The sequence below is a fragment of the Eleutherodactylus coqui genome, chromosome 1 (genome assembly GCF_035609145.1).
Source record: "Eleutherodactylus coqui strain aEleCoq1 chromosome 1, aEleCoq1.hap1, whole genome shotgun sequence".
Classification (NCBI taxonomy): Eukaryota; Metazoa; Chordata; class Amphibia; order Anura; family Eleutherodactylidae; genus Eleutherodactylus; species Eleutherodactylus coqui.
Window position 1 is genome coordinate 225,937,445 of NC_089837.1, and position 10,714 is coordinate 225,948,158.

The following is a 10,714-nucleotide window of genomic DNA, read 5'->3' on the forward strand; positions in this document are numbered from 1 at the left end:
GCCGCCTGCAGACAGCCGGGTCGGATCCGGCTGCGAGAATTCTCGCAGCGGGACCCGACCTGAGCACCGAGGACTCACCCGCTCCCACAGCTCCGGCTCTTTTATGTGCCGGCTGCCGGGCAGTCGGTGCATGCACAGGGCAAAGCCTTCGCCTGGTGAGTGACGTTTCTGTGCGGGGCTCGCAGAATTAGAGCATGCCACGGTTTTTTTGCTGCGCAGACAAACCGCGGCCGTCTGCATAGGATTGCGTGCTGTAATGCAATCCTATGTAGGTATCCAGGGCCGGTAATTCTGCGGGGAATCCCGCCGCGGAATTTCCGCCTGTCTGCAGGCGGCCGAAGGGTGAGCATGAATCCTGTTATTTTATTGCCACAGGCTAAAGGCATTTTTGATTATGTCCCAGGATAACCCCTTATGGCCCCTAGCTGCCACGGCAAATCATTGGCTTCCCACAATTGCATTGTGGAAGGTCAATAGGGTGACAGGGGTCCTATGTCTGTTAACCAATTAGATGTTGCAGGTTGTATGCTATATAATACAGCTAGTCCCCACAAGTGATGGGCTGGGGGGGCACATCTCTTGTGCCCGCACCATTTGCAATATCTCCTCAGTGTGAATAGTGTCTAGTAAATGCTAGACTTATTGTATTACATTCTATTTATCTTCCCTCCTAGGATCCAGCGGAGTTCGTCCAACTGGCTCCGGCACAATCTCTGATTCCTTCAAAGAGAGATTAGTATTCCACCAGGAGCTTAACCGGGGAAGTTACGGCACAGTCATGAAGGCCGAAGATACTTTAACCCACCGAAAATTTGCGGTTAAGATTATCAGCAAGACGGCCCTACGAGCTAAAGGGAAGGAGAAGTACATCATCGTGGAGAAGCAAGTTCTACAGCTGGCATCCGGAAGCCCTTTCCTTGTGCATGCAGACTTTGCCATCCAGACCAAGGTATAACTGTAACTACCTTGTATTAGCGAATGTCATACACTACAGACTTCACTGGCAGGAACATATGAGATAGTCATAGGGCCACATAACAAAGGTCAGAAATTATCCCCTTCCAGCCAGAATAGCAATAGTTCTAATCCTACCTTGAGGAAAGTCATTTCCTGCCACATAATTCTCTGCATTAGGGGTTAAACACATGGGCAGGTATTAGTCCTGTTAGTCAGCTGTGACAGTCACGGCCGTGTAATGGAACAAAACGAAAACATTGATTCCTATGGCTTTATTCTCACTAGCAGGATTCTCGCCTGTTCATAGTACGGGGGAGAATAGATAGGACTTGCTGTATGTTTCCTGCTGTTTTTTCGAAACTCCTGCGCCATGGTGTGGAGATCAAACAGCCCGAGAAGAAAAAAACAGCAACCTGTTAATGCGCAGTCCGCTCCGTAGCGGTGAGCGTAGTTGCCCATATGGCTGTGTGAAGCCGCCTTAGTATCACCTACATATATTTTCACCCCTTCTGCCATACACATGTAGTATATAAACTTTTTATGATATAGGCCATACGCCTCCACCAGAGTGACCATAAATTATAAATCCTTCAAGAGTACTGATTTTGGTGCTATAGTTCCAAATTTTGTGTTTTCTATAGTACCAAAAAATCCTGCATTGTTTTTCCAATCTTATCAACTGGCTTTTTTTTAAGCCAAAACCTTGGAAGCTCAGAGCAGAAAAAGAGCTGTAAGAAAACCTTCCTTAGCGCACTGTATGGCATAGTGCCTATAGGGTTACAGTGCGACGTACATGACGTGTTAGCGCCCTTTCTGTGTAAGGGTTTATTTACATGAGCGTATATCAGTCGGGGTTTTCACGGCCCGCAGATATACGCTTCCATCTGAGCAGTCCCCTCCTTCCCTTTCCCTCATTGGCTCTCTGCCTCTTTTCTCCCCTCTGAGCGATTTGCAATGAAAATGGGTGGGGCGGAGCTAAGCTCCCGCCACTTATCCATAGCCAGCAATGGGAATGGGTGCGACAGGGTAGAGCTTAGCTCCGCTCACCCTGCCCCCTCCCATTGCAAACCACGGAGTAAAGGAGAAATGCGGAGAGCCAGTGAGGAAAGGCGGGACTGCTTAGATGGGAGCGTATATCGGCTGGTTGATATACGCCCGTGTAAATAAGCCCTAACAAGGGTTTGTACTGCTGCTCTTTTCTACGTGTTGGAGGGTATGAATTACACTGATGTATATCTAATGTGCCTTAGTAAAGAAACTAATAGGATTCATGTGGCCAATCAGCGGCCATAGCCAAGCGCCATATAGAAGTGACTGCCTCCAGAACAAGGCCGCCCTCACATGGGCTATATCTGCTGTGGGCTTTCCGAAAACCACTGTGGTTAAATCCGCACCAAAATGATGCTGATGTGATTACGGTTTGTGTAGCAGATCTGCTGTGGATTTAACCCTTTTATTTCAAGTGCTGAAATCTGCGGTCTAAATGGTCAAATTGGCTGCATAAGGCGACAAAATGGCGCTCATCTGTTTAAGCCCACTTGGTGCGGACCTTGTCACGGTTTTTGGTGCAGATCTGTCAGGCTTCAAAGGCTTCTGCACACGGGTGATTTTGCATGCAAAAATTCAGTCACTGCGTATTGCGCACATGTATTTTGCGAGTACAAAGATGTAAAACTGAAGCCGCCCTTAAAATCACATCAGTTCACTTGCGTGCAGCAGAGAAACACACTCCAATTTAAATGGCTATTTAGTCTAATGATTTCCATATGTGTTCTTTCTCCAACAGAATAGCACCTCTTATTAACCCCTTCCCGCCCATTGACCTAAGGGTACGTCATGGCAGCGGGGTACTTCCCACAAAAGGACGTACCCTTACGTCATAGGGATAGCGCGGGGTCATAGCAGATCTCGCGCTATCCCGCAGCAGGAGCCGTCTGTCAGTAGTAGCCGGCGTCCCGCTGCAACGGCGGGGGGCATTGGAGCCCCCCCACTGTTTACCCCTTCCCTGCTGCAATGTGAGTAGATCGCGGCATAGGAAGGGTTCACAGAGGGAGCGTGCTCCCTCTGTGACTCCAGCTGACTCTCGCAATAACATCACGAGAGCCCGGCTGATTGCTATGGCAGCAGGACACCAGATACCGGCGTCCTGTATTGCCGTAGCCTATGATCGCTATAGTAAGCGATAAGGCATGGCAGGAGAGAATTCCTGCCATGCCTTATCATAGCGATCTGCAGTCCTGCAATAAAAGTCCCTCAGAGGGACACAAATAAGAGAACAAGAGAAAAATAAAGTACAAAAAATAAAAATGTAAAAAAAACAGTTGAAAACCCCCTTTTTTTAATGCTTTTTCTCATATTAGCATTTTGCCTCCCAAAAAACGCAATAAAGGTGATTAAAAAAAACGTGTGTACCCCTAAATGGTACCAATAAAAACTACAGCTCGTCCCGCAAAAAATAAGCCCTCAGAGCTCCATCCATGGAAAAAAAAATTACAGCACTTTGAATGCAGTGCTTTTAGAAAAAATAAAAATTTCCAAAAAAGGGGGTTTTATTGTGGAAAAAACAAAAAAAAATATAACGATATTGGTATCGTTGTAACCGTACCGTCCCACAGAAAAAAATGTATTGTGTCATTTATGCTGCAAAATTGACGCTTAAAAAAAAAAATCTATGGCAGAATTGATGCGTTTTTTTCTCCCTACGATCATAATAAAAGTTTTACAATATAGTCTATGTACCCAAAAATGGTACCAGTAAAAATTACAGTTCGCCACGCAAAAAACAAGCTCCTCAACACCAAAATAGGCCATGTCCTTAAGGGGTTAAGCATCTCCTAGCGTATTGCACACACATTTGCGCACGCCCCATAGACTTCTATGGGAGCCTCTGTGCATACACAAGTAAAACATTTTGCAGCTTTTTTTGCGCACATAAAATACGGAAATGTGTACAAACCGATTGAAGTCAATGGGTGCTATTGTCTGCAGAATGTGCATGGAGATTTTGCACTTGCAAACATCCCAGTGACGTCGCCCTTCGCCCTTGATATAGTTCTTGCACTCTGGCTACTTGCTGTCAGTGTCTGCCCCTTTTGTACATTATATACTTTATATATTTGCAATGTGTATATGGATGATTATATTTAAGCGTATCTACAGTATGGCTTTAGGCGCACATGTCATTTAATCATACTGCAACTCATTTATGATGTACATTCATATATTAGATTAACGCCTTATGGACGCGGCCTTCTTTTTAAGTTTTCGTTTTTTCCTCCCCCCTTTTAAAAAATCCTAACTCTTTTATTAAACCATTGACATAGGTGTCTGGGGGCTTGTTTTTTGCGGAACAAGTTTTAGTTTTCAAAGTAGTGGAAGACATTTAAAAACTTCTAAGTGGAGTGAAATGAAAAAAAGAACAAAATTCCGCCATCTTTCAGTTCGTCTTGTTTCTACAGCGTACACTGCAACAAGAATGACATAACTTTATTCTATGGGTCAGTACAATTACTACGATAACAAATATATATATAAAGTTGGGCAATGGCTCATTTTTTGCAGGACTCCTGTAGTTTTTATTGGTGCCATTTTGGAGTGCTACAACTTTTTTTATTACATTTTTTCTTGGAAAGGAGGTGACCAAAAAAAGCGCAATTCTGGCGTTTATTTTTTTTTTATGACGATGTTCCCGTTGTGGGGAAAATAATGCATTACTTTCATAGATCTGACTTTTATGGATGCAGCAATACCAAATATGTTTTTTTGTTTTATTATTTGGATTATTTTACTATAAATATAGCAAAGGGTTTCTTTTTTAACTTTTATTACTTTTTTTTAAATAAATAATTAATAAACCTTTTTTACATTCATTTTTGCAGTTTTTTCTTCCCCAGAGGGAACATGAACTCGCAATGCTTTGATCTTACCATAGCGTTACATTATACCATGACCTGACAGGCAATCTATCAAGCCACGTAACAGGCATTGCTTGATAGGCAATCTGCAATGGAAACCTGGGGTTAAGGTCTCCCAAATAAGCATAGTTTGGTAATCATAGGGGGAAAACTCAGTCCAATAAACAGAACCCCTATTCAAAAAGGTTTTCTGACCTTTCAAAAACTTGTCCCAGAGTAGGAAATTACATTAAAAACAAAGTCATTTTTCAGCCTTCCACTGCGCCTCCAGTCTGGTGCTGCCAACCCACTTCCCTATGTTCTGAGCCCCAGAGAAACAAGAAGCTATGACGTAACATTCATTACTCACATGACCACTGAGGCCAGCGACTGGCTATAGTGGCCATGTGAGCGATGAATGTTATGTCATTGCTTCCTGTTTCAGCGGGTAATCAGAGCAGAGAGGAATGGGTCAGCGGTGCCAGACCAGAGGGGCAGTAGAAGGGTGAACAATGGCTAGTTTATGCCATGCACAGCTCTGGGGGAGTCTTTTTTACAGGCTTTAATGTGTAAAACAGTTATTATTTGCACAGTGTACCACGGGTCATCATTAGCACTAAAACACAGCACTTAGTATTTCCATATCACTGTATGGTGGGCCCTCAGAATCAGTTATACCAGTGGGCCTTAGGTACCAAAGTCCAACACTGATGGCCAACCTTCAATCATTCTAGTAACTGGCAGGGAGTACAACAGTGAGATAACTAATGATTGGAGAGTAATAACATCATCTAAGTTTGTTGGCATTTGCTTAAGTAGCTAGTTTTAAATAACTGTACTTGTCTAGACTGTGTAATGAATGTATGTAGAAATATATTAGGGGTCAATACATAGATCTCTCTCATCATCTGTTTATACCCTGGACTGTGACTGTAACAAGGGAACATCCTCTATGTCTAGAGGAAAGAAGGTTTCTACACCAACATAGAAGGGGTTCTTTACTGTAAGAGCAGTGAGACTATGTAACTCTCTGCCTGAGGACGTGGTGATGGTGAATTCACTAAAGGAATTCAAGAGGGGCCTGGACACGTTTTTTGAGTGTAATTATATTACATGTTTAAGTCTATGTTATAGTCATTGATAACTTCAGAATGGTTGATGATCCCGGAATATATACTGATTGCCAGACTTGGAGTAGGAAAATCCTTTTTTTTCTAAAAAGAGAAAAATTGGCTTATACCCCATTGTTTTGTATTTTTTGCCTTCCTCTGCATCAGCATTGGGGCTAATAGGTTAAACTGGATGGACACAAGTCTTTTTTCAGCCTACAGTTACTATGTTACTATGAAAATGTGCGCAGGGTGATTTGGTAATGTGACATATCGGTCCTATATTGCAGAAGAATGTTCTATTTGGATTGGAGTTCGTGAGCTGCGGCGACCTCTTCGACCTTCTACTGAGGAAGGGGAGACTTGACCTCACCAGTTCCAGGTGAAACTAGAGTACATTGTACATATATGAGATGTGTAACACTAAAGAATAACATTTCCATGAGCTGCCTGTCTTATTTTTGGGATATAATACTCTTTTTTTCCTTTTGAAGATTCTATGGCGCCGAACTTGTTTGTGGGATCCAGTTCTTGCACCGTAAAGGAGTCATCCACAGGTAATGGCTTTCTAACTACTCACTTCTTAAAGGGGCCTCTCATGAATATAACCCTTATCCAAATACCCTGTTAAGGCATATGGTTGTCTGTCTGGGAAGGACGCAACCTGCCCTGCATTAAATGGTCATGCTCTAAAGCCAGATTTTCCCTGAAGAGTCCAAAACATCAGGCTAGACTTGTCTTCTCATGGTGATAACAGCTGATTACCAGCAGTTAGAGAAGATGGGCCTATGCTTGTGATTAGCTGCCATTCAAAAGGGATTCACTTCATGAGACAACCTCCTAATTCCAATGTGAATTTATCACATATTATTATAAGCTGAACACTAACTTTATATCCACATTTTTTATCTCACAGAGACCTCAAGCTGGAGAACATCTTGCTAACTGATACTGGCCATGTTAAGATCACGGATTTCGGACTTTCGCTTGTCAACATGCATGGAGGCCGAACATCCATTGGTGTGGCTGGTACAGTAGGTTATATCGCTCCGGAGGTAAGAAGAGAACTTTACTACGTTTTTTTAAAATTGTACTAATAATCTGATATGGAGAGCGATATATCAGTATGGTCAATACAAGATGTCGCTCTACTAATACTAGTTCTCTTCTTTATTGCAGATGCAGGCCAATAAAGAGTACAACGCTGCTATTGACTGGTATGCGTTTGGTGTCATCCTAAATGAAATGCTGACCGGCGAGTGTGATTATGATCCGACACTCCTACGTGGGATTTCGTACAGTGCTAGAAGCATCATTGAAAAGGTCAGTATGTTCCTGTTATAAGGGTTTAATACTAGGGGTTACACAACATTAATAGTAGCTGACACTGTATAATAGATGTACTGATGACGGTTTTAAACATACACATTTTATCCCAATCACCAACCTCCTAAAATGAGAGCAATAGATGGCCATTCATGGAGAACAGCATTCAGGGAGTAGTAATTGCTTTTGTCCGTACTGCGCCCAGATCCCAGGTTGCAGTTACTAAATTCTAGATACATTTCTCATTTTTAGCTCCTCCAGAAGGATCCTGCCCGGCGCCTAGGACTACATGGGAACATCAAAGGACATCGCTTCTTCCGGTACATCGATTGGCACTCCTTGGAAAGACTGAAAGTGACTCCACCATACATCCCTGAAGTAAGTGACACTCATCCCACCTTCCAAGAAACCAAGCTGGATGACATTGAAGAAGCAGAGGCCAGTGTATCTCTACCACCAGATACACAGACCAGGTACCCCGGGTTTTCGTTTGTCAACTGGAAAACCCTCAGCAAGACACCTGCTGAATAAGATCATGGGAGGAAGCCGAGAACCGCAGCCTCTACAAGACCATCTGGAGAAGACCAGAAGATCCGATGGCCAGCAGTCACCCTGGACCCCTGTATGGAGAAGCCAGCAGATCCACCCAGCTGCCGGTGGTAAGTAAGCACTATACCATCTGCTCTACACGTCATAGGCATGTGGAACACTTTTCCATCTTACTTTTCCCCATGCTCAGGATAGCAATAGCTTCTAGTGCTGTCTTGGGCAGAGGGGAAATACCCAGGTGTGTGATGGCCGGCTATGAAGGGGTGAAGAGGAGGCCGGATTTTTTTTTTTTAGCCTAACACCTAAACACATGCCTATGACTATTGTACATTTACCAGTAATAACATTTCCTCATCCTTATGATAGTTCTATCATGGGTGATAAGGAAAAAGGTGTGAGATGGCCGGCTATTAAGGGGTAAGGAGGAGGCCGGATTTTTTTTTCCACAGATACCTGCTCCACAATATTTTACTGGGGTTGAAGATTCCTGGAGAAAACCCAAGGAGAAGCCAGCAGATCCACCCAGCAGCTGGCGGTAAGTATGGCTTATAACATCTGCGCTACACATCATAGGCATGTATAAGATATTTTTTACTTGCTGGTAAATGACTTTCCCCATGCTTACAATAGCAATAGCTTCTAGTGCTGTCTTGGGCAGAGGGGAAATACCCAGGTGTGTGATGGCCGGCTATGAAGGGGTGAAGAGGAAGCCGGATTTTTTTTTTTAGCCTAACACCTAAACACATGCCTATGACTATTGTACATTTACCGGTAATAACATTTCCTCATCCTTATGATAGTTCTATCATGGGTGATAAGGAAAAAGGTGTGAGATGGCCGGCTATTAAGGGGTAAGGAGGAGGCCGGATTTTTTTTTTCCCACAGATACCAGTTCCACAATGTCATCAGAGCAAGCTGTGCGCCCTCTAGAGGACCATCCAGAGAAGACCAGAAGATCTGATGGCCAGCATTTTCCACAGACACCTGTATGGAAGAAGACCCCATTACTCTAAAGGCACCTCACTGGGGTTAAAGATTGCTTGAGAAAACCTAAGGAGAAGCCAGCAGATCCAACCAGCAGCTGGCGGTAGATATGGTTTATAACATCTGCGCTACAAGTCATAGGCATGTATAACCTATTTTTTTTCACTTACTGGTAAATGACATTCCCCATGCTCAGGATAGCAATAGCTTCTAGTGCTGTCTTGGGCAGAGGGGAAATACCCAGGTGTGTGATGGCCGGCTACGAAGGGGTGAAGAGGAGGCCGGATTTTTTTTTTAGCCTAACACCTAAACACATGCCTATGACTATTGTACATTTACCGGTAATAACATTTCCTCATCCTTATGATAGTTCTATCATGGGTGATAAGGAAAAAGGTGTGAGATGACCGGCTATTAAGGGGTAAGAAGGATGCTGCTGCAGGCCCCAATGAGAACAATGGGCAATCTGATGCGAGGGTTTTTCCAAAGATAGGACCGTTACGATTTGTTTTTCCGCATCGCACCGCAGAAAACAAAAAAATCGCTCATTTGTATGACCCCATTCTAAAGAATGGGGTTCATATTCATGCGAGATATGTGTGTCTCACAACGCACAAATCTTGCACGAGTTGCTCAGACTTGTGAAAACGGCCTTACAGCAGAAAAAAATCTTCAGTATTAGTTAGGCATTCTAAAATGCTGTGGATTTTCACCATAAAATTCATTCATTGCAATACAATGAGTAAATCCCGCTTTGAAAATCTGCACCAAAATTCACATCAAAGTCCACTTGGGGATTTTGGTGTGGATTTTCTCCTTGATGTACTTTTAGCATGCACCCTTAATTGTGGCCCTTGTCCACCAGCTAGTCATACTAATGGGTGGAGGATGTCAGATATTAAGAGATGTAGGAAGCCAATTGTTTTCTGTTTAATTAACCACACTGTTATTTCTTCTACATAGATGACAGGAACACCTTGACGAGGTGCGACACATCAGGACGGCCAAAGAAGAGTCCATGCAGTAGTAGGGTCAACAGACACAATCCATAGAGGAGTTCCACATGAGGAGCATCTGGCTGAACCATTTACTGACCGCTGGTGTGACTGAGTATATGGAGGAATTCTGATGGACGGAACGTTGTGGATTTATCTATAATTACACTGAAGATGTGGTTTATATGGAATGTTATTATATGTGGCCAGGTTTATGGAATGTATTATACCATAATGTACATCTAGTCTAGGGTTACATGGCACCTGTGACTGCATCACAGTTTGCATGGCCAATGTTGTTGGGTAACCCTAAACTTATTGTTTTGTATCATTAATAATAAATGATTATTAATAAATATTAGTGTTGTGTATTATTTCATGCATTAGGTGATAGATTTACTGTTATTTTCCTGGGGTCAAACCTTAATAGCCTATTTGTAGCATATTGTAGGTCATCAACGTTTGTCTTTAGTGCTGCATCACCTTCAAAGCTTCTCCTTGCACAGCGGCGCTTCCTGCACAGGGAGGGCTAGAGGCGCCGCTGTTCACGGAACAACTGGGAAGAGGATGCAGCACTAAAGCAGTGCTAAGCAGCATTGCAGTCCCTGTAATGTCAGGATCTGTGAGCACCTTGTAAGACCCGTTAGGGCCAAAACAGATGAACGTGATTTCTTCATGTTTTGCAAATGTGAAAATCATGGCAGCAAAATATGACCATTGATTTTAATGGTTTCGTCGTGACTTGCAGGATTTTCACACATTAATACTATGCGCGAGTAAACAGAGGACTTGCCCTATCTTTCGCGCACGTAGAAAAACTAAAAAGGGCAGAACCTATCTTCATGCGTTTGTTTGTTTTTTTTTAACTGTGTTCAATAGCGCAACATTTGAATGGTAAAAA

General features: G+C 43.2%; 1 protein-coding gene across 2 annotated transcripts; it reads left to right on the top strand.

Annotated features, from left to right (window-relative positions):
- The first annotated feature begins 711 nt into the window (after nt 1-711).
- LOC136611444 (protein kinase C delta type-like) lies at nt 712-8,278 on the top strand. Of its 2 annotated transcripts, XM_066591089.1 has the most exons (6): nt 712-949; nt 6,250-6,341; nt 6,454-6,516; nt 6,876-7,282; nt 7,538-7,663; nt 7,746-8,278. In XM_066591089.1, the coding sequence occupies exons 1-4, from the start codon at nt 779-781 to the stop codon at nt 7,054-7,056; spliced, it is 507 nt and encodes a 168-aa protein (XP_066447186.1). In that variant the 5' UTR covers nt 712-778; the 3' UTR covers nt 7,057-7,282; nt 7,538-7,663; nt 7,746-8,278. The 2 variants fall into 2 exon arrangements, with proteins under 2 accessions (XP_066447186.1, XP_066447176.1); XM_066591079.1 differs by having other exon boundaries at nt 7,538-8,277.
- Nucleotides 8,279-10,714: the final 2,436 nt, after the last annotated feature.